Here is a 24,021-nt window from a genome sequence, read left to right as displayed (position 1 = left end):
CTTCTTGAACTCTGTCAGGCTTGGTGCTGTTACCACTTCCCTGGGGAGCCTGTTTCAGTGCCCAACCACCTCCTATGCTAATATAAATAGCTTTTGCTCTGGTATTATATTCCTCCTTAATACCATAGAAAGGAGTGGTATTATTTTGGTATTTCAGTTCCTGGAGAGTTACTGGCTTCAGCTCTGGAAGAAAACAAAATGTAACACAGGTGCAATCCCTTTTTAAAACAGGATCTAAGTAGAAAAAAATTCACAATTTATCAGGCAGATTAAACACCATAATTATGGTGATATGTTTTTACATTTCTATAGAATTTATCAGAGGCACTGGCTGCTTCAAAGCCCTGTAGATAACCTGATTAATAAACACAGTTAATCCCTCCCCTGGTTTGGTAACCCTGGCACCAGGACAGACTGATTTTGCTAGAAGCTTTTTTTTTTCCTGAAATTCAGTTATCTAGATGGACTTTGTTTATATGTGGATTCAAACTGTGCTGATACTTGTTATCCCCCTGGACCTTTAATCTCTACTAATAACACATTTCAGTATCATACTCATCCTGATGGTTAGTTATTTGATATACCTTGTGAGAAGTGCCACCTCTCACAGAAGAGTCTCTGCTGACTCTTCCACGTTCTTTCCCTTCAGTCCCTTCTCAGACATGAAATTCCCTCCTTAGCAAGCAGAGTAGTTCTTCATCTGTTTTCCTGGCAGCTGTATTTCACCTAGTTTGTAGCGTGCCCTCTGTCTAAGACAGCACATAAGGACCAGCAATGGTCAGCACCTGATACCCTTCATGGCCTTGGGCAGCACCAACTCTGCCTCACGGTCCCCTTCAGAGATATTCAGCCCACTGTAGAAATCACTCCATTTCAGCACTACTGTGGCAAATCACTTTGTTGTAAAGCGAGCTCAGACCATGATGACTGAAGTGGAATGCTGTTTCCAGGCATTTTCAGTCATGCTAATGGCTTAGCAAAATACTGAGACCTGCTGAATTTAACACTAATAAAGAAGTGGTTTTCAGGAGCTAGGCTGAGATACCAAAGTAGCTTGTCGTATTCACTTCCTTTGTATATAAAGAACTAACAAGCTCAGACCTTTCAACTAATTTCTGGTTATTCTATTTGAAATTTGTTTGGTTTAGATACTAAAAGTTTCTTTTATTTCTATAGTTTTATCTAAATAAAATTCCTCCTTTTGATAAAGTTTCTTATGATTGAGAATTAACAATACCATTTTTAGAATCCCTTAAGCCATTGTTTCCTCTAGCAGTAAATATGACACTTAGATTCATTTTAATGACAGTGAAGTCAGCAGAAATTTTATTTTACTTTATTTTAAATGACCCTTAGATGTGTTACCCCTGTCTAAAGATCTCTCTTCCCATTTCCATCATGTGTTTTGGCTTAAGGAGAGCAAAGCCCTGACACCACTCGACTTACTTTCCGCTAGAGCCTAAGCTTATAGACGAAGGAAAAATCCATAGGATTGTTATCAGGAATACAAGAAGAAGCTCTTGAATAGAACATGTAAGTAAATAAAGTTTTTTACAATCTTTAACAAGATAATTTACCTGCAGGAACATTTTGCTAAGACATGGGAGCTGGCTAAGGTACAGGAATTCATGCAACTACAGAACCCTGTCCTTTGTATTGTATGTAGATTCTGTTTCCTCAAGGTGATGAGACTTAGTAAGAGTCTCAGATTATAAGGCTCCATCATTTCTAGTGAAGAGTAAGTTCTGCATTGTTTTAAGATATTAAAAAAACCCTCTGCCCCCATATTCTAGTGAACAATTTTTCCTTCTTGCTAATAATTATATATTGTTTACCTAGACTGGGGTTACATAAAATATAATAAGGACAATACAGACGAGATCAGATTAAAATAAAATTACTTCTAATGTAAATTACTGGGTGCAGCTGCTTGGATACGTTTCCACTCTACCCATTCGTCTTGTATTTGAAGCATTTTCTGTCTCTGGTGATAACACTACCAGCAGGAAAGTACCCATACAACTAAAATGCTGCCATAGTTCACACTTCTGCTAGGTTTAGTGCTAAATGAAATACTGTCACCAATTCTATTTTCATCATTCATCTTGCAATTATGTTTGGTTTGGTCGTTTGGGGTTATTTTAAGCATTACCTTTTAGGATTGTAGGATTCTCAGTTTTCCTTTAATTAAAATAAAGATGTTTTCAGCAACTAACATTCCAGGTACAAGCTGGAAAATCTGAAACCTCAAGACTCAAAAACTAAAAACTAAACCAACACATGGGGGTGAGAAAAAAGGCTTAGAATTAAAGTCCTTATCATGATTTTTGGTTGACTCATGGGCATTGAATGTGTGAAACTGGCTTCACTGAACACTCTGTACTAGGATTCAAGATGATATATATCAGTTAGAAGTAATTTTTGGAATCTGAAGAGCCAGCAATTTAAAAGCTAGTGCTGCAAACAAGCCACAACATCCAGAAAGAAAGAAAGAAAAAAAAAGAAAAAAGGCACTGAAACTTTTTTAAAATATTTGAACAACATGATCATGACTAAAAATTCACAAAGTCTACATGCAAGATCTTTGCACCACTGTAATCCAATCATGTGCTATCCTTGGATTTTTTTGTACCAGAACAAGTCCTTCCTCTGTGCTGCATTAGAAAGAAGCCAAGCTTTCAGCAAGCTATAGTGCAGTTTAGTTTTACTAGTGCAATGCATCAACCCTAGGACTGGCATCCTAATGAGGACAAGAACCGCGCTTTCATGCAAAGAGGACTAGTTCCCCCTCCAGTCTGTTTAAAATACTGTTCACTGCTTCGAGCACACCATAGCTACAGACCCTGCTTTTCCTCACAGGAATTAATACAAATGACATGAAGTCAGTATGCTTAGTGTTTGGTGACTTGATTCCACATGACAGTAACTCATCTTGATTATTTACAAGAATCACCACCTTTTACTTTACTAGCACTCCTCATCCTCAGCCTACCATTTGCCTTTGTGCTTTGGAGAACTGCTATCAAGAAACCCAGCAAGCTTCCTTGCATTTGCCCCATGTCGCTCCTCAGAGCTTGGCTCTGCCGTGGGGTACACTTGGCCTATGTGTGCTTACAGTAGGCTGCCATAAATTATTTCTTATATTTGCAATATAGCAGTCTCATTGCACTTATCCTCTCAGTCTGCTTGCTCCAGCATTGGTATTCATGATTTTAAATCCTCAGGCCAGGGGCTAGCCAGGGAGGAATTATTATGTGTTTATCATTGAGACTCCAAGCATATCACCTTGACTGAAAATGCACGGTAGTGGAAGGTTAACATAGCAGCAGATTAGAGTGTTTCTAACTGTGACAGAAGTTATTCCATATAGCAGCTCTCTCACTGCAAGGTAGAGCTAGACAAGAACTGTGAGAAAACAGATTCTTCAGAATGAAAAGTGTTCCCAGGCATATGGTTCTTTCACAGGCTCTGCTCACAGGAAAAGCTCCTCAGCCTAGGGTGGCAGATCCTAGCAAGGCTGACGAGAAAAATTGTGTGATTATAACACATACCTGGAATACAAGTCTTCTGGGATGGGAACCAAAGGGTGGTCACCATGTAATGTGAAAAATTTCCAACTACATTTTGGCAGGACGTGGGGAAAATGTTACATAACAAAATCCTTTGTTTTGTTTTTCAGGAGAAAACTCCCCCCATTTCTACACTAAAGCTTGCATTAAAAACGGGGACAGAAAATTTAATCCATGGAGGAGGAGAAAAGCTGCCTTTTCCACAGAGAGAACATATCAAGTATCTGGCATACCAAGGAACCACCCACTCTGCCTCAGGTTCTTGGTATCTTGTTTTCCTGAATGGCTCTTCTACTCATTTCTGCCAGCATGTTACTGAAAAATTGAGAGGATAATACTGGGAATTTAGATGCCACAAATAAACTGGTCAGTGCCCCAAAGTTTATGAGAACGGTACAACAGAGCAGTAAAATCACAAAGAAAACAAGAAGATTATTTTATGTTATTTCTACTTCAGCCTGGGCAGAGCTCGATTATAGCAAGTCTTGACAATCCTCCTTGTTCAAGCACAGGTCCTTGCTTTAATTAACAAATAAGCTGGGGAAAGAGCTAAACCTATGAATTTGTTGACTGAGGATGAATCTATGTCCTTGTCTCTCTTTACTGCTCTCCTGCTATTCTCATCCTGAGTATTTCTTCTATTAAATACTTCACATTTACTCTGAGGAATGGGTACTGAGGGTCTTAGTCCCCTCCTCCCATTTGGAAGACTGCTGTAACAGAAAAAGCAAGGTCCTATGCTAATACTTAACTACAGGAATTCAGCAGGCAGCCTCTAAGCCACTAATCTGAACATAATCCAGCTATACCACAAAGGCAAAGCAGGAGTATTCATCCTCACTGATACATGTACATTTATCTGAGTATTAGCTGGGAAAATTATATAGGTTCATAAGAGCCCTGTTTCCTCAATAATAGCAAATCAATACATACAAAAATTGGGAGATTGTTGTGCAATTTGATTTACTTTATTGAGTAATAGTCTGATAGCTACAATGGTGAATTAGAAGTAAAAAAAAAAAAGGAAAGAAGAAACCCAACCACCTCAAAACAAACAAACAAACAAACAAACAAAACAAACAAACGAAACCCAAATCCTATTTCCCCATATTTTGGGAAACAAGCTGAAGAAAACATTCTACACTGTAGAAAGACAGCTGTAACTGCTGATATCCATGTTTTGACATTGGAACTGAGCAACTGCAAGTCTGCAGCCTACAGTCTTAAAGCCTCAACCAAAAAAGGCTTAATAGTAATAACATGGATATATCACCACTGTGAAGATGTTAACATGTTAAGGATTCTGGGATACCAATCTGGTATAATCAGCAACATACTGGGTTCCTGTGAAAGATGTGGCATTTCTTCTTAAGGTCAGCTTTTAGAGAACTTTGAAAAACAATGTTTTAAACTGATTACTTACAGTACTCCTTTGCTTGCAGAAAAGCAAGAGAATAGTTCAATAAAACTGAATACATGATCATTTTCTGACTGGATTTGATTAGTTGCATAACTTCAGCAAGATTATCACAGTGTGATCTAGTTAAGCTTTTAGGATTATATGAACACCAGCACCAAATTAATCTTGGAATCAGACAAGTGAGATACTTGTGAACTCTCATACATCTCTGACCACTTCTGCAGTCTCTCCTAGTCCCACTGCTTCAGTAAGCATTTGATAGTTAGTGCAGCATTTTATGCCATTGACAAAGCAACACAATCTGGACAGATTCCTGACTTCTCTCTCCTTGCAAGAATAGCATGCCACCTTGTTGAACCCTCAAGGATGCAAATTGGGATTATCCTACATAAAGTCTCCCTTTGTGGCATCTGAAATAAAAACCTTTTCCCCAGAACTGCCACTGTTTTGATAGTGAATTCCATGTGGAGTTGTACAAGTAGTTACTCGGTTCTTTGGCTGATTTTAAGAATTGCATTCAAAAGTTACTCTATGTTAGAGGCATTTAGAAAATATATTTATACCTGGTATTGATACTCTTTCAAGTACTCTTTTAGTCTTGTTGGTAATGGCAGCTCCCAGATCTGATTTGTACTCTTGTTTATAGCTATTCTGCAGCGGTGTTGCAAAGATGGAGCGGACGTATAGAGGGGTTTGTTCAAGTAAAGATGAACTGTTCCATTTGAAGGTGTTTCAGTTCTGTCTTTGCACATAAGAACATAGTACTCAATCAAATGCACAACGCTGTTGAACTGTTTAAGTCTAGATCTGACACAAGTGATAGAATCCAGTCTAAACTTGCCATCTTGATATTCTATACGTAGATTGGTCGGTCCCGCTGATGTTTTTACTGAAATAGTCAGTAGATACTCTGAATGTGAACTATCCCTAACCAAAAAGGTTCCTTCGGGGGCATCCTGTAATCTCTCTTTGGCTTCAGCAACAGTCATGTTGCCCCAGTACCATCCTGTTAAAAAGTGAGAAAAAAAAGGGATTTGTTTATTCCTGTTTGTTTAAAAAGCTGCTCTTTAGCTGATATACTTGTAGTCACCCATTTCCTCTGTTGTTTGAAAGCTAAAGTCCTGCAGGCACAATAAAATTTTTATTTGCTATTTAAATCCATTTGCTTTACAATGCGTCTCGTTCTGACAGAGTCGTTCAGGTCACTCTTTATTTTCATATCTATGCATACACAGGCACAAACTTTCCCGCAGCGTCCTGCGAGGCAGACACGGGAGCCGCGGATCCGGCGGGCCGCCCCCGAGGCAGCAGAGACGCGTCCCGCGGCTCCCCACTGCGCTCCCGCCGGGGCCGGCGCGGCGTCCGCACGGCACAGGGTAGCAGCCCGCAGAGAGCCCAGCAACCCCGGGCAGGCTGCTGTTAAAATGAGCTTTGTGTAGCGATCGGAAACAGAGAGGGGTAAGAAAACAACTCCGGCGGGGCGGCTGCGGTCCTGGCGCGGCGGCGATGGACACAAAAAGCCCTTCCAGCCGCCCGCCGCCAAGCCCCGCGTCTTGCGGGGCCGGGTGAGCCGCCGCCACGCCGGCGAGCGGAGCGCAGGTACCCGGGGCCGAGGGGATGCGGCGCCGCGGCCGCCCCGGCCGGCGGCAGAGCCCGGCCCTCTCTCGGCCGCCGATCCTGGGCTGCCGCCGGGGCGCGGCGCTGCCGGCGCTTTCGCTTCGGCCGTCGCCGCAGCCCGCGGAAGGTCGGAGCCGCCGCCGCCCCTCTCCGCCGCGGGAGCGCGACCCCGCCGCACCGGGCGGCGATGGGCAAGCGTCGCCCCGCCGCCCGCTTCCCCTCTCGGCCCGGCGAGGCTCCCCGCCTCCCCCGAGACCGCGGCGCGGCGGACGGCGGGGAGCCGGGAGCCTCGGCGAGCGCCGCCGCCCCGGGCGCTTTCCCTTTCCCGGCCGCCCGGGCTTACCTGCCCGCCGCAGCTCCTCCATAGCCGCGGCCAGCTGCGCCGCCTCACGGGACTCCTCGGCAACGGGCGCCGCCGCCTCGCGGTGCCCCCAGCGCTCCTGGGAGCTCTCCGCGCTCTCCAGGGACTCGGCGGAGCGCAGGGTCATGGGCGGCGGCGGCGGCGGGCGCGGCCCCGCTCGCACGCAGGTCAGGGGCTGCCGGCGGGGGAGGGCTCCGCTTCGCCGCCGCCGCCGCGGGGTTCAGCGCCGTGCCGGGTACATGGTCCCGGTCCCCAGCCCGGGCGCCGCCTGCGAGCGGAGAGACAGCGTGGTTAGCGGCGAGCCCCGCGAGAGGCGCTCCCTCTCGCAGCCCGTGTGTTTCTGGCGATCCCGCTTCGGAACTTCCCAGCATCCAGAGGAGGAACCCGAGGCGAGAGATCACCTCGCGGCGGAGCGGGGGAGGGACATCTCCTCCCCCCACCACACAGCCTGTCCTCGGCTCCCCTCCGTCGGGCACGCGGCGGAGGCGGCGGCCCGCGAAGGTGGTCTCGCTTTATTGCAAGGGCAAACCTGCTGATGCGCCGCCGCCTCCGCCGGGGCAGGCGAACCTGGCCGGCAGCACCGACGCGGGGGCGTTTGGGGAGGGAGGAGGTCGTAGGGGAGAGCCGAGCACGTAAAGGTATGAGTGAGGAGGGGTAACCAACGGAGTGGGGCAGTACCAGTCCCGGCCCTGCCCGGGTTGCACGCTGCGGTGCGTAGGAACGGTACGGTAGTGCTTTTCAGTAAGATCATACGCCAACTCGTATGATCTTACGGGATCCAGGAACGGGAGCCCAGCCTGAGCCGTGCTCCCGGGGTGGGAGAGCTTCTCTCGGGCAGCTGCGTGTCCGAGAAACTGCGGAGCGGGTGCGCGGGCAACGCCGGCTCCGGGGGCTCGCTGGCCGCTGGGAACGGGAAGGGGCAGTCTGGTGGAGGGTGCGATATAATTAGCAGGAGCAGGAAATGTGCTTTTCCCGCTCTATTAAATGTGATATTAGGAAAAAAAAAATCTTTCCGCTCGGCTGAAGCGAACGGGAGGGACAAAAAGAGCCTCTCCTCTACTAAGAGCACCGTCACGTCAGGAGCAATACAAAGCCGGGCAGCACCAGTGAGGGGGAGCCTAGCCGGCTTAGCTGGGGTGGAGGGAGACCCATAAAGACCTGGACCCGTCGCTGGTGCTTGCGAACCGGGCAGAGTCTCTGCCTCCGGGTGCGCAGCAGCCGCCAGGTGAGGCATTATTTCGAGGTGGTTCCTCCCGTAACAAGTTCCATGGCGGAGCTCAGAAACTTTTCCAAATTGAACTATAGAGGCAACTGATAGGCTGCTCTGCCGGGTTTCTATCTTAACACATGCACTAGCAGCAACCCCCTGGCAAAGCCCATCCCCTTCTTCCGCTGCGCTTAGAAGCTCCCGCTGCCGGCTCGGGGACGGGGCGCAGGTGCGCCTGTCACCGGAGCGGCTGCGAGCGCGGGGCCGCCGAGCACAGGTGGGAGCAGCCCTGCCGGCGGTGTCCGGGCGCGACCTCTTGTGAAAGGGAAGCTCCGAGAGAGCCTGGCCGCGAAGCGCCGCCGCTCGCGGGAGTTCGATGGGGACGGAAGGCTTGCGAGGCGGTGGGGGATGGCTGCAGAGGGGCATTCCCCGGCCGGGGCGAGGAGCGCCGGAGCAGCCTGCCGTCGGCTGCGGGGGAGCCCCATCCCGCCAGTCGGCAGCGCCGTCCCGGTAGCGGGGAGGCGGGCTGCCCGCTCTCGAAGCGCGGCAGCTCATCGAGCGGAGGGGGGCGAGCGGACTCACCCGGGTTCGGCGGGACGGGGCTGGGGCCGCCGCTGCCACCGCCTGGAGATGGGGTGGTCAGGTTGTTCTGGCTCCCGGCGGCGTTGCGGGGCCGCAGGGACAGAGCACTCGCCGCCGGGGAGAAGCGTTGAGGCTGTGCTGGGGTGAACAGAGGCTGCCGGAGAAGGATGGTGCTTCTGGGGAAACAACACCCTCCGCTCCCCCCCTCTTCCCGGCGCGGGCGGTCTGCTCGCCTTTGATTGCGAGGCGAGGGCATCCTGCCCCCGCCGCTCCCCCCTCCCGGGATGGTTACATACAAAGGCTGCTTTCCAGGAACTTTCCAGGAACCGCATCATGTGACAGAACCCGCTCCGGCGCCTCCGCCGCGATCGCGGCCAGCCAGGGCCGACGCACCGAGCCGCCGCCCCTGTCACGCCGGGGCAGCGGTCGCCGAATGCTGCCCCGCGACCCCCCCGCCTCCTCCTCCGCCCGCGGGGCCGCGGGCGACGCGCAGGTCAGTGCCCGGGGCCGCGGGGGGACCGGGCCGGCGGGGCCGGGCACGGCGGGACCCCCTGAGGTAACCGGGCGGGAGCTGAGCGCGGCCCCCCCGGCCGGGGCGGCGGGGCGAGGAGTGCCCGGCCTGCCCGGCGCCGGCAGCCGTGGGCACCTGAGCGCGGCGGCGGGGCCCGCCCTCAGGGCCGGGAGCGCGTCAGGGGCTGATGCCAGGAGCTCCGTGCCAGGGACTTGCGGCGGCCGAAGCTCCTGGGACACCCCACCCTGGTCTCCACCCCCCTTCACCCTCCGGCGCTAAATACCTCGTTGCTACAAACAGCCATTGCTCGCCGATGCGCGCGCCGATCTTCTCCCCCCACACACCCCCGCCCCGATTCTTTTTTTTGTTTAATTATTATTATTATTATTATTATTTTTAATAACCGCGAAGCTGTTTTTCGGCGTAAAGATGATTGATTGCGCCGCGGGTGCTGCTCAGTAACCAGCCACCTTCTGTCGCTGCCCGGGCGGCCCCGAGCCAACTTTAGAAAGACACACACACGCGGAAAAAAATGTGGGAAAAAAAAAGAGGGGAAACAAAGGAAAAGTAGCCGTAATAGTTTCACCCCTGCCCTTATCTGCAGGTCAGGGCTCCCTGCAAATTGCACGGCGGTGTTTGGGAGCGCGAATTGACGGGAGAAGGATTAAGGGGTGTCTTTTTGAAGCCCTCGGGGAAAAAAAAGTACAAAATAATCTCCTTAAAAATCAGGCCGGGAGGGGGGAGGGAGTCTTTGTTATCAAAGTGGTAAATGAATATGTATTAGGCTGGACTGTCTGGCTGAGGGAGCGGGGCACCTCCTCTGCACGGAGAAAACTCCCATAGGGACACGCTGCCTTGGGTCGTACTCCCCAGTAACGCCTGTAATTCGACGTTTCTTTAAAATAATAACAATAAAAAAAAAACCCAGTTCCTGAAGGTCTTTGTAACAGCTATTGCTTATAATTCTTAATCATCAGGGAATAAGAGAGTTAATAGTTATCTTAAAAATTAAGTGCTATCTTTAGTAATTAAGCAGATTCATCTGAGAAAAAAAAATCTACTTTGTTAAGTGAAATATTGGTCAGTATAGTTTCACCTTTTTGTCATGCCTCGGTGCTTTTGAATTTAATTTATTCAGTTTATGAAAAAGGTGGTTTTAATCACTGGCAGCAGCACAGATTTAAAATGAGGTCTGAGGAACAAACACGGTCTTTCTTAAGCATTCTCAGAAATGGTTTAAAACAATTTAGGTCCTGAAGGTCATTCTTGTTCCTGTTTTTGTCCGTGCAATTCAGATAGCCTCAGATCCAGCCTCCAGTGACTCTTGCAGAATCCCCACTAACTTTTTGTTGGATAGATGTGAAGAGGGGAGAGAATACATTTGTACTCCTTGAAATTTAGTTGACAGTTCAGCTACCGGTGATGTGAGATCTTGCATAAAACTTATATTAATTTTTCCAGAATGGCACTGGCTTTGCTATTTTCACAAGAACAATAAAAAAATAATACAGATCTAGTTTTATTACTAGAATAATTCCATATATGCAGGCACAGAGCTTTTGCTCAAAAATATGTTATTTTGATATCATAGTGTTCAAATTAGGGCTATTTATTTAAAGTTCACTAATGCATCTTGGAGAAATGGAATGCATCTTGCCTAGGTGCAAAGCTGCTTTTTTACAGCTTTGCTGTAGTTCCCTTTCCCTATGTTATGTTATTAATGGAATTTGTATGTGGATAGTATCTCAAGACTTCCTTTGCTTCTGCTGTTTATTCATCACTTGAAGTCATAATAATTTGTTTCTAAAACCACAGCTGGCTGCTATAAAGGCAGAGAGAGGAAGACCATGATTTATGTGGTGAATGAGAAACAAGAACAGAAGAATGTAATAAATATTTGTTGCTTAAAACTTAGAATATTGTTATGAAAAAGGTAGCATAAAAATTAAATAGGCAGTATATCAGCAGGATCTTTCCTAAACAGAGTTCTGTTAAATTTTTTTTTCTAGAGAATTTACTGTCTTTTAAAACCAGCACTAAATATCTTATAAATTTACAAGGGTAATGAAATTCAAACTTAAAAACTGCAAATCAATCTTTAAATGACAATATTGGCACCTCATAAGAGTACTCTGGTTCACAGTTACCTTTATTCTCTGGCTTGAGACTTCCATAAGTGCTATGGGCTCCTTGAAGTATGTTTGAATTTCACTGTTTCTCTCAACAATGTTAGTTGCTGTTTTTCTCTTCTATCTATGTGAGTCTTCCATACAGTCACAGAGAAGAAAAAAAAATAGCTTTAAGAGTAAGAAAAAGTGACTAAATTAAATTACTTTTGGGACTCTGGGCCATATGTAGTGCATGAAACTACTTAAAGCTACTTTTGAGCTTCTTTGGCATTGGAACGTTTAATACAGGCTTGGTCTGCCTTAAATGTTTTACTGTGTAAAAATTCTAATGGAGTAGGAGAAAGATGTGAAATGGAGAAAAAAAGAGCAGATTCTGAAAACCTAGCTTCCCTTCACGTAAACAAAATGTTTTTTTTACTTTGCCATATAACAAACAGTAATTCTTCTAAACAGTCACAAATATGAAAACTATATACAAATGGGGATTTAAAATTTTTAAGTACAATTCAAACCCAATGCTTTATTTATTTTTAATCTGTGTGTTTTGGGGTAGCAATTCTAGGACAAACATTGCCTGTACATATACAGTTATGAATGCTTCTGAGTCAATTTTAAGGCATATCACCTTACTGGGGATGAAAGGCATAAAGTTAAGCAATCTCTATTTTTTTTTTTGCCCAGATCCTTTCTACTGTTCCTGAACATTTTGATTCTCAATGTATATCATCCAGGTTGTAGATATATTTAATCGAGTTTTACATTAGTAGTGAAAACATGAACATTAAGAATTCTTGAAAATCACCAGAAGAATATATTGTTCCTGACTTGATTTCAAACATATGTGCCCAAGACAGGGAGGGATGAGTGAATTTATTTTTTATTTTTCCTTTAGGCAAAAATCCCTTTCATGATCAAGGAAGGAGGCAAAAACATTTTTACAGTCCTGTAAAGTGCCTGTTGCTAGAAATTATTTTCACTTTGTTCCTGAGAAGTATGCCAAGTTTACTGGAGAGCTAGCATGCTGATTTATTTATATAATATGATATAAGCAGAGGAGGGGGTAATGTGTTTTTGACCCAGCTGATTTTGCTGAATTTGCTCTGATATGCTGAAAAGACTTACTGATTTATTAAGCTAGATTTATTTAGCTACCTGGAGGAATACAAGGGGCCTTTCCTTGCTGTCTGCATCTTTACTTCCCAAAGTTGCAGCACAGAATATCCATTATCTATGACATACCATTTGGTCAGGAAAAAATCCCCTTTAGTTTAAAGGCCAGCTATGGCATGACACACCTCTTCTTATTGACCATATTTTGACAACTGTTTACCTGAACTGATCTAAATAACGGTGTACAACTGCCACTGTTCCTCCCTCTCTGGATTACAGTCTGGTTCTCGAGCAGAGAAATATGAATATTGAGCCTTTAGTTCAAGCAAATTGGAATGGGGTTAACTTTAGCTCTACAGCACAAACAAGGTCTGCAATGTGAACTTAGAGAATTTCTCACTTAGCAGTCAGGAGGAAGGTTTGCCTATTTCACAAAGAGTTCCTAAAACATAATAAATAAAGCATAGAGAAAGCAAGTGTTTTCCTAAATGGGATCACCCTGCTCTTTCCAGCTTTCTGAGGAATAGAATGTTTTGATGAAATAAATTATGATTTATACCAGATAATTTTACTACTTACCAGCTGCCACCTTATTTACTGTCATTTTTATCTCTTCAGATGTGAGTGCTTTGTCTTTCTTGAGAATATGCATTTGGTAAAGGAGAATAACAAAAAATTCAGTGAATAATTTCTATGAATCAGGGGTGCTCTAAAAGAAAATCAGCACTTTTAATTTAAAAGCAAACCATCAAGAGAGGGCACTACGAGAGTAGTACTTTGAAATAACATCCAGATTCTTTTCTTTCAGAGACCATTGAGATAACAAAGGATCATTTCCTTTGGTTCAGTGGATAGGTAAATAACCAGCGACAAGCATGGAACTGACCAGAAAAAGGTGGCATTTAAGTCCAGCTCTCACCTCATCATGTGCTGCCTACTGTTTAAAACTAAAGGCCTCAACTGCAGTAAGTAAGAGATTATCTAGGCACACTTAGGATCTTCAATGAAAATCATTAAATGTAGTGCTTTCTTAGTTTCTCTGCTATTTACAATTTTAAGTAAAACCAAAATAACTGAAAGTAATTTGGATGGACTCGTAAAGGAAAAGTAGAATGTGGTGACACAGGGTACTAAGTACAAAAAAAAAGATAATTTACACAGCATTTTTCACTTTATACTGTGTTAGGCTTCTTTATAAACAGCAGAATTCTGGTCTATTACTTTGTTATTTTGTGAATTATCCAATTTCACTCTGACTAACACTAGCTAAATATTGCTGACAGTTACTGAAGGATAAGCTGTAAGTAGAAAAAAAGTAGAAAAAAGACTGCTGGAAAGGACCATTTTGGTACACTCATTTCAGACAACTACTAGGAGAATATATGCTATGGATTTTAATATTCAGATTATAGTATAAGATGCTGTGACTGTAATATTTATTTACCTTGTTCTTTTGGCTGAGAAAGAGCATATAGATGTATATATACACATACACCTATACATACGCATGTTCAGAAACACGCTCTTTGAAGTTCTGGATTTTTAAAGAAACATACACTCTTTGTTTTAGAAAAATCCTAGAGATAGCACAGCTGAAAGGACTGTGAAATATTGCATTCTTGTTCTAGATGCTGCCAGAAAAAACAAACCTTTTAAGATTGAGGAGGCTTGAGCTGTTTTCTTGCCAGTTGCAAGTCCTACTTCCCAAAGTAAAAGAAAGCAAGTAATGTCTGTGAAAAAAGTTTTCCTGACAGACGGCATGAAGGCAGCTCTGCTGTGCTCGGCCAATCCTTAAGCAATTAAGGTTCCTTTGTTGGCAAAGAGTCAGTTCTGAAACTAATAGGGAAAACCAAAACAGGTGATGAAGTGGCTATCTCTAAAGGGGAGATATTTGAGTACAAAGGAAAATGAAGATGAAGAAGAAATTGGGTTATATGTCTGTGAATAAATGGCCTCCCATCAGAAAAAGATTATTTTAAAATCACTGTTCTAATTCTTATATTAAAGATGGTTTAATTCACGCAGAACTATTTGGCCTTGTGGATGAATTCCCGCAATTAAGTGTTTATGATTGAAAGTGCTGCCATGGAGAGCAGACACATGAATATCATTTCAGGAGTGCTGTGGATCATTAAATGAGTTGTAGAACCTTTGCTGGGCATGAGCCACTTTTAAATTTCAGGCTAAGGCTATAATAGACTTCAGCATAAGGCCTGCTGTGTTGCTGTATTAGAAGTTTGAATAACAGGCTAATCAACATTTACTAATATGTTTATATAATTTTAAACTTCTTATAGTTAATTGAAAATATGTTGCCCACGGTGTGTGAATATGCTGCTGGACTCAAATACATTTTTCAAATTAGTGCATTAAGTGCTAATGTCAGGTAATGAACTTAACCTGTTGGCTTCTTTCAGCTCAAGATAGGCATGGCTGCTTTCCCTGCTTCAGTACAGAGAGAGGCTGGATGTGGAATGTCATACAAACCTGGACAGATGATGAGAAAACAGTGCTAACTGCCAACTAACTACCTTCTCTATATTTGTCAGGATTCGTGCTTGATTTTTGTTAGGATGGCTCGAGGCATTGTTCTATAACTGATTAGCATGTTGGGAGGACATAAACTGAAGCACAGGCCAGATAGACAGATGGGCATTTTTTAGGCTCAACAGAGGAAGTAGACATAGGTCTACTCTTTCTGGTTAAGTAAAGAGCATTGGTCCACAGCTTGCCTTCTCTTGGTACGGCCTGTCATTCCCAGAATTGCTTGCTGCTCCTGTAAGCAGTTTTGCCAGGTATGTGGAAATTAAAGCTCAAACAGTAGTAGATAAAATTGGATAGACTGCTTGAGGCAGTTACTATCTCCCCCTGTACTGTGTCTGAAACCATCCTTCCTGTGGCTCTGACAGACCACTGCTTCCAGCAGGGAAGAAACATTAACTCCTGCATCTCCTCCTAAACAACTTCAGCTTTCAGTCTGGTGTGTTAAGATCAACTCCAGTTTCAGCATGGCTCAAAATTACCATCGTTCAGGAGCAGCTTCGAGAGCTGTTTGGTTGTGAGGTGGCAAGATGTCACGGGGTGGGGTGAACGAACTAACTCCTTCAGCCATCTGATTTTAATCCCTTACCATATGTGACTTGAAGTCCTTAGATGCCCTCTACTGCCATATACCAGAATTAACAGATGGCCCGGTGTAACCAAACTCAGATTTGCTGAAATTTGTTATTATCTCTCTGTCTTTATAAATTAACAGAGGAGGGGAAATAATATCCATAATTATTACAAAATATTCAAAGCCTTTTATAAAGTGTGAGCTTGGGCTAGACATGTTTTCTGACTTTCAGTGCCATTGCCCTGAATTTCAAAATTTTAACATTGTGTTTAGTAGTCTCTTCAGAGCTCACTTCTCTGATAAATTATCCCTCTGCGAATAAATTTGATCCAGAAAGATGCCTGAGGCACAGCAGACTTTTTCCCCAGCATTTCATGCCACATAATGCTAGATGGAAGGAAACTGCAAAACCTGCTGCTGTAGATCAGTCTTTATTCTGGGAAGGAATTAAAGGATGCATTTAGACATTGGATGTATTGTTTGCGTAGGACAGAACAGCAGGCAAGAGTGTATCTGAAATGGAACGAGAATGAAATTTCTGTTCCACTTTTCCCTGTGTTATGACAGGTTTTGTGTGCTGGCAGGCACAAAGCAATCCTAAGTCAAACAGAACTAATCTTGGAGGGAATCACTCAACAGGCACTTAAGAATCAACGTTTCTGTGGTGCTTGAGCTTTAACTGTGCTGAGTATGTCAACTCCTTTTCCTCCTATAAGGAAAAAAATCCCAGCAAAGAAATCCCACCTTTAATTCTCCGGCCCACGTTCTTCTTGCTGATTTGACTGAGTGGGTTTGGTCCAAATGAAATTAGCAGCCGTGTTTTGTGTACGTTTTTTAACATGCCTAAACTTTTCTGAGGACAGTCTGTTACTTCTTTCTACTCTAAGTGGTTGTTGGTGATGTTACAGATAGAAGCAGGCGTGGCAGGAGGGAGCGTGAGCTTTCCAGTGGAACACATGACAGCAGGGACCTGCTCCAGGTAACTGAAGGGGGCCATGTAGAGAGGACACACAGGAGGGCCTCTGCCAGCCTCATAAAGAGTGGGTTCATTGAAAGGGGGAAATTTCACACTATGGTTCCTTTTCTCTCCAGCGTAGCCCTCTACTTTCTGGCACACTGGTCTAGAATATGCTGCTTACATTTTTCAGAAGCTTTTGTAATTTTTCCAGAACATAATCTCAAACTAACATAAGTCCATAGCAAAATCGTGTTGTGAATGGGGGCTTTGTTCTGTGAGACTGCTTCTGAAAACAGCCTGGTTCTCTGTTAGCCACTGCATAAAAGGCTGAAACATGAATTTGTTCATATGCTTTTGTTTCAGTGTATTCATTCTTTCAACTCCTCCCCCCACTTTCTCCAAGAAATACATGGAGCTCTTCACATCCTCCTGGCAGGTGGGCTATATAATGTTGTGATGGCAAACCTGTAAAGCTTTACCAGTTTATGCCACCTGACAGTATGGTCCATTGCATGTATTTTTATTAGATCCCTATTTTTCCATTTTCTTTAATGGCATTTCAGTCTTTCAGTGGCTTTTTTTCTTCCCCTGTGCATCAGGGACTGAAATCACGTGTTCACAGAATGTAAATAACAGCTGTTTCCACTCAATTTGCATTTATATGCTTAGCACTTAAAAATAGATTATTTCTGGAAGCTGTGACAATCTAGTCAAAATTCCCACTTAGAGGTACTAGTGAGATGTTAATGAGATCCCTTTGGACTGGCTGATTGAAGAGGTGAAGCAACAACAATGAAATTCCCTAAATGACTGATCAGTTAGGGTTATAAGTTATCCTTCAAAAATCGACTGAAGCTTATCTTTTAATCTCCTTGGGCATTTTCAAGATCAGTTCCTTGGGCTGCTCTAAGGCAACAAAAGTATGCCAGGTAAGGAGATTAATTGTTTAAAAAAAAATCTGTGCTGAACTGGTAGTGTATTTCTAGCAAAATTAATTTATTGTACAATACAGCTGAAAATGAAAAAAAAACCCAAACCAAACAAAAAACAAAACAACACCTGTCAAACTGTTTAAAGTGAACAGCTTATTTGCTAGTGTCACAGATTTTTGAATAAACAAACCTCTTATGTCCTGAAAATAACTGAAAAACAGCTCTTTGGTTTTTATACCACGATTTTCTTTTGTTGACATTTCATTAGCTCAGAAAAGGAAACAGCATTTTTATTTAGTAATGCCTAAATGAAGATTTTAAGAATTATGTCCAATTACTGTAGGGTTTTTTCTCCAGAAAACTTTGAAAGCTTTCCACCTCATTATTTTGCCAAATGTCTCAACTTGAACCACTTCTTTAGATTTCTTTGATCCTCTGAAGGCTGAAAATTACAGAACATTGACATTTACTGACCTTTGGTATGGTTCATTTACTCCAACATGGACTGTGTAAGAAGATGCTTGCTCTTAAATCCAGATTTTGTTTGAAGTTACAGAAATGCGCTTTCTTCTCTGTATATTTTTTTATTCAGAAGAAAAATCCTTTTAATTTTACAGGAGTCTCAACAGGGGCATCTGTGAACTGGACTGGAGAATCTTCACGACTCAGGTTGTTTAGAGAACAGTAATTATGCGTGTGAGTTGCTGGTTTTGTGTGTCTGTATAAGCCTGTGCTAGACTCATTCACACCTGGTACTCTGAACAAAGGCAGTCTAAGCTCAGGTAATCTGCAAAAATGCTGTGGGTTCACACTACCTGATTTCAGGGGGCATACTTGTATTTCTAAATAATAATAAAAAAAAAGTCCCTGATGTTAAGAAAGACTTATATTGGGAATATAAGGGGCACATATATGGCTTATATTCACATTAGCTGGGGCTAGTTCCCTCCTGAGCAGACTCCCACATTCACATCAAGCAATCCTCCTTGGACTCTTTCTGGTGCCCCTATAGATCCAACTTGCCATTCTGGGGTTTTTTGTGTTATCTTTTTAGATAATTTGAAGTATCTGAAATTATGTGAAACTGTATTACAGGCTGTGAGAAGGGTGCTTTCCTAGCATGAAAGTGAGGGGGTGTGTTATATGTTTTGGCATGTGGTCACGTTTGAGGGTGTACAGCTCGAGCAGTTTAGAAGAGCAGGCAGTGTGAAGTCAAACAAGATGTGATATCAGGAGCAGTGCTTGGTGCAGACTCTCCCTGCAGCAGTGGGCAGCCACTGCTTGAAAGAGTGCTTGGTGGAACATGGGGAGGTAATGAAGAGTTGTGGGGAGCAGCAGCTGGGGCTTGAGCTTGCTCCCCAGCCTGCCGCAGTAAGGACGAGCTCAGAGGATCCCAAGCATCTGCCTGCTGCTGGAGCCACCGTGGCATGGTAAAGCACAGACAGGCGTTTTGACACTAGGATAAAGGCATCACTGTATTTCCTGTGTCATTTCCACAAAGTCATGACTTAAAATCTTGGTCATATTGAAACAAAGCACTGACCAAGTTCCAACAATTCAAGCTTTTGTCCTTGCACTGGACAAGGACTGGCTAAGCACTGTGTAGGTACTAACCACTCTTCTCTTCACAGGCCATTGTGTGCCTTACCAGTGGCCTCTTTGGGCTCACTTCAAATCTTTCTTCAACAAATATGGCCACATAAAGTCCATGAATTGTAACCCATGCAGCCAAGATACAGCATGTTTATTTTAGTAGATTTGGTACAAATATATGCTCTAGAAAGGGAGTTTCTCTGCCATTTTTCTTACCTCTGCTTATGGTAAACTGCCCATGAATTTTGCTTGCACTGGTCTTCTACTCTGGATAGGAAATCCTATTTCTTAAAATTCTAAATTTTGTGGAACTCACTGCCAACCTCAGTTTCCCCATCACCAATGCCAGGATTTTAACTGTATGAAAAATAGCATGCGGGAAAGGGAGTTCTATAAACATCTATTCTTGGAAAATAACAAGTGAACCCATACTGAAACCAGTCAGGATTAAAAATTAGAAAATAAATTTTAAAAGGATATGAAGCCTTATGCTACTTATACCAACCAAATGTTAATTAACTAGGGGTCAAGGAAAATTTTTTCCTCAATTATTCAATTGAAATCATCAGTGTGTCTTAACTAAAGCAGATGGTGAGGATCACTACTGCAGCACAGTTCTGATGCAGTGTAACTCCTGCTGATGTTAACTTCAGAAAAATGCTACTTGGCTTATTATTTGTTTAAACAAATAAAACATATTTGAATGAGAAACTTGCAGTGTTTAAGAAACTTTAGCAGTGTTTAGAAAACTTAGTGCTAATGACTAGCAGTGTTTAAGAAACACTGATCTTTGCTTGAAACTGTTAAGCTCTGTTTTGTTACCATTAGTGAGTAGGAAATACATGTTTGTACAGTATCCTGCTTTAACAGTTTAATCTTTTACTTAGGTTAAACTTTATTCTACCTGGTAATAGCTTAATGCAGTAGCCTAATTCAACAATCACTTTTCACTGATCATTGAATTTTTTTGTGGTACTTACCTGATTAGAGTTTTATTAGTTCTAGCAGAAAAGATGCTAAAAAACAGCTCTTCCAGAATTTCTCTTTTTTTAATATCTCATATTTTGCTGGTTAGGGACATTCTTTTGCTGAGGAATTGTAAACTTCAGTAGTTGTCAAAACTGGCCTTATATAAAAAGGTAAATCACCTCTGACCTGAGACTGTTTAGCATCTTGACAAGCAGTAAAGCTGAATATTAGAACAACTGTTTTCTGTATGTATTACTTATTTTTCATAAAGACCAGCTGGCAAAGTTTCTCAGTTCTACTGGCCATTCCAACCTCTTGAGGTGCCTCTAGGTGATGAAAAACTTTGTGATATATTGATTATCACTTCTCACCTACATCATTTACTGAAGTGGCACACCAGGCCATAAACTTTTACTTCTCCAGAAGCCATGCAATGGAAAATTGCTGGCCAAACATGCTGTTTAGTTCACGCAGCTTCCACATTGCTCCCACTGTCTGATCTGCAGTGTCCCAGCCACTGTCATTACATACAGTGGAACTAACAATCTTTGTCAACTATATCTAAATTTTCAGATAATTCTGGGCAAATTGCTCAGTAAACCATAATTTATTGTGTAATTTTTCTAGAAGTACCTCAAAGTAACAGTTACAATCATGAGCTCATTTTAGAAGAGGCGCTACTAAGATACATATCTTATTTCTCCTGTGACTACACACTGAGTGAAACAAACAAAATAGCTTAATTATTATCTTTTAGCATTGGAGGGTTGATTAAATATGAAGTGAGATTAAAAACCTACACACAATTTATTCAAAGTGACAAATTAAATGTATGTGAATTACTCTATAGAGAAAAGCAAGATTTCCTATATACGGGCTACACACTTTTGAAGGCTAGCAGAAACAGCAAAAATAGTTCTATCCAAATTTTAAGAGAAGTATTTTCCTTTTACATAGATACTCTCCTAAATTAAAAAAAAAAAAAAGTAAGACTGCTTTCATTTACCCCAATACAGACATCTGAATCTCATCTTCATCCTCCCTTCACAGAGAAGGAAAATGTACCTCCAGAGAACAACTGTGTGACACAGTCTATACAATAAAATGTTAAAATAAGATTGACTGCCTTGTGTAGGTATTTTTTCCACGTCAATTGACTATAAGGGGAGCCTACGAAGATTAACTCAGGCTTTGATGTCTAATTAGTAGCTGTCTCAATCCTGGAGATAAATCCAACTTTTATGTATTGTGGGTACACGATTTGTTTCTTTATTCTGGTTACTAGTGGGTTTGCTTTAAGTCACTTTTACTATATTGTAGCATTAAAATAAAATATACATCCTCTATTACAGATGAGGAATGCAGTCTACATCTATTTTGTCTTTTATAACTTTGTATTTGTTTTGAGGATGGAATGAGCACTTGAGAAATTACAGCAGAGCAGCTGCTAAAATTCATAAAGACTGGAGTAACTGAGAAATGCAGTGCTGGCTTTAAACAGCAGTCAGTACTGTGACTCATAATGGACCTGCCACAATGATTTACTCTGGTACAACAGAACTTGGACATGACAGATGAAGTTCAGACCCAATACAACAGCAACGGACAAGAAGAGAACTTTCCTACTGAATAGCTGGAAGGGTGGGGAAGGAGGGACGGGTGGATGTGTAACTGCTGCTTTCATTGTAGTCGTGAGGAACTGAAATATAAAGACATGACACTTGTCACATGCTCCTCTGTCGACTCATTTTTTCCCAAACTGGGAGGGTGGAGCTTTTTTGGTTTAAACATGAACATACATCTCTGAGACACCTTACAAAAGTTAAAAGCAAACAGGCAAGCCCCACATAAGAACCTTTGACCCTTTAAATCCAACCACTTTCGGACCTGCTTGGGAGCTCCTTTTTCTGAAGTACTTACAAATTGAAGTAAAGAACTGCAGCTTACTCCCGCCTCTTGGTTAAATTTGACCACACAGCCAAGTCCTCGGGGATCTCTGACAGATCCAGTCTCGTTCCTGGACAAGGCTGCCTCCTGGTGGTGGTACCCAGTATCTGCAAAACATCAGCAGTGGCACACAGAAAAGGCCCGTCTTAAAAGCATCTTCCATTTTTAATTCAGGGCTAACTACTAGGGGCAGTGAAAAGAATTGTTTTCATGAAGGCATCAGGATAAATCGAACTGCAATTTAAATGGTTGGAATTTTTGTTCTAGAGCACTGGAACAGGCTGCCCAGGAAGGTCATGGAGTCTCCCTCTCTGGAGGGACCATCAAAACCCATCTGGATGCATTTCTGTGTCACCTACTCTAGGTGACCCTGCCTGGTGGGGGAGGTTGGACTGGATGGTCTCCAAAGGTCCCTTCCAACCCTAACAATTCTGTGATACCCTAAATTACGGACAAGATTTTTGATAATTGACTGAAACAGAGTTTTCTAAAGGCATGCAGGCAAGCAAGGCCTGAGGAGACTTGTAGTGAGACATTTAAAAACCAAAAATCAATCAGTAAGACGCATCCAGCTGTGTACTATCCACAGCAATGAACTAACATGGTCTGGAACACTTAACAGCTACTAGATACACAGTCTAAAAGGGTAAGTGCCCCAAATTGCATATAAAGTGCCAGAGTAGACTTAACATTGTGAATTTTATGCAATTTAAGTTTTCAGTTCCAAGGAACAAGAGCAACAGAAAACAGAAGTCCCAAACTAACTTTCAAATGGATTTCCTTTTGCATAGAAGTGGGACAAGAATCAAGTGGGTGGATGAATTTTGAATTACAAGTTTTCAAGTGAAGAGAAACATAACTTTATGTAGTTGTTTGATACCTAGAAAATCAAGAAGAGAGCTTCAAATTACTTTGAGAGTAGTATTTTAATTATGTCATGCTTCAGATGACCCCAGAAAAAGATTTAGTAGAAGCAAACAGAGAAATATTGAAAGAGGCAGCGCAATGCAGGGATAAAACATCAATGTTATGAATTAATAACAAAATGTCAGAGGACATATGTAGTGAACAGGTGTTTTAGACTCAGTTTCTAGTAACTGATCAGAAGAGAAGGTACTTTAAAGATAGGAATCAAGTACATAATAGATTTTTAGCCCTCAAAATGCCTGAAAAGCATCCAAAAATGTTTGGGAAACATTGAGAAATCCAGCATTTCTACACTGATTGTAGATGTTTGATCATAAACAGGGTTAGGCATGAACAGATAAATGCCATAACAGAAGGTCTCTGTAAAACAAAATGTCTTAGCAGTATTAGGCAGCAATAAGCAAAAGTATTGGAGAAAAGGGGGGGAGGAAATAACTGAAAGTTTAAGTTAGTCCAAGAATATTTTTTCTTACACTGGAGTCACAAATTAGGTCTCAGCTTTCTAAAAATAAAGGGGACTCAATGCAGTTAAGCTGTGGAACACAATAAAACACTACAAGAGATGTCATCTCAGTTATGTGCCAGTGTCAGTACCAGGCACCATGAACTGATGAAAATACTAAAATTTGTTGTACTAGAAATTACTACAAACTATTTTAAAAGTTATATTCTAGGCAGAAAAAACCCCACAATTATGTTCACGTGATCGTACTTGCAGAGTTAAGCAGACATCCTTTGCATAGGCAGCACAGACATTCCTCCAAAACAGCATGTTTGTTATGTGAGTAACACATCATTAATAAGGAGCCAAAATCACTTGGCTGATGTTGGCTTAAGCATGGACTCATATCTTACAAGCACAACAGAGCAACGAAAAACCATTATCAGCTACCCGGCATTCAGATTTAAAAATGCACTTAGACTAGCTTTACATAAAATTTTCCAGAGGTATTTAAAGGCAGTCTTTTTACACACATCCAACATCACTTTTTTCACAATTTAAGGACATTCAAAGAAAAAAAGGTGATTTAGTGATAACTTTAGAAACTAACAATGACCAAGATAAGAGGCTCC

At 42.7% G+C, this 24,021-nt stretch overlaps 1 protein-coding gene and 2 long non-coding RNA genes across 8 annotated transcripts; 2 read left to right on the top strand and 1 right to left on the bottom strand.

Annotated features, from left to right (window-relative positions):
- On the bottom strand, positions 1-7,094 carry SOCS2 (suppressor of cytokine signaling 2). Its single transcript, XM_017804450.1, has 2 exons — positions 6,950-7,094; positions 1-5,995 (listed from the first exon to the last, which is right to left on the bottom strand). Exons 1-2 carry the CDS (start codon positions 7,092-7,094, stop codon positions 5,547-5,549), a joined length of 594 nt encoding a protein of 197 aa, XP_017659939.1. The 3' UTR covers positions 1-5,546.
- On the top strand, positions 6,378-16,601 carry LOC108492286. Of its 4 annotated transcripts, none has more exons than XR_001873066.1 (3): positions 6,378-6,447; positions 13,315-13,471; positions 16,530-16,601. It is a non-coding gene; the product is annotated as an uncharacterized LOC108492286 (long non-coding RNA). The 4 variants fall into 4 exon arrangements; XR_001873065.1 differs by lacking the exon at positions 6,378-6,447 and adding an exon at positions 7,000-7,134; XR_001873067.1 differs by lacking the exon at positions 6,378-6,447 and adding an exon at positions 7,616-7,690.
- Positions 16,602-17,450: 849 nt separating this feature from the next.
- Positions 17,451-21,804, top strand: LOC108492285. Of its 3 annotated transcripts, none has more exons than XR_001873063.1 (3): positions 17,451-17,508; positions 18,129-18,293; positions 21,426-21,804. It is a non-coding gene; the product is annotated as an uncharacterized LOC108492285 (long non-coding RNA). The 3 variants fall into 3 exon arrangements; XR_001873062.1 differs by lacking the exon at positions 21,426-21,804 and adding an exon at positions 21,090-21,191; XR_001873061.1 differs by lacking the exon at positions 21,426-21,804 and having other exon boundaries at positions 18,129-21,191.
- The last annotated feature ends 2,217 nt before the right edge of the window (positions 21,805-24,021 follow it).

This window comes from Lepidothrix coronata, unplaced genomic scaffold (assembly GCF_001604755.1).
Source record: "Lepidothrix coronata isolate B3197 unplaced genomic scaffold, Lepidothrix_coronata-1.0 Scaffold9, whole genome shotgun sequence".
Lineage (NCBI taxonomy): Eukaryota > Metazoa > Chordata > Aves > Passeriformes > Pipridae > Lepidothrix > Lepidothrix coronata.
The sequence above is the reverse complement of the archived record's forward strand: the minus strand, read 5'-3'. Positions and strand labels throughout refer to the sequence as shown.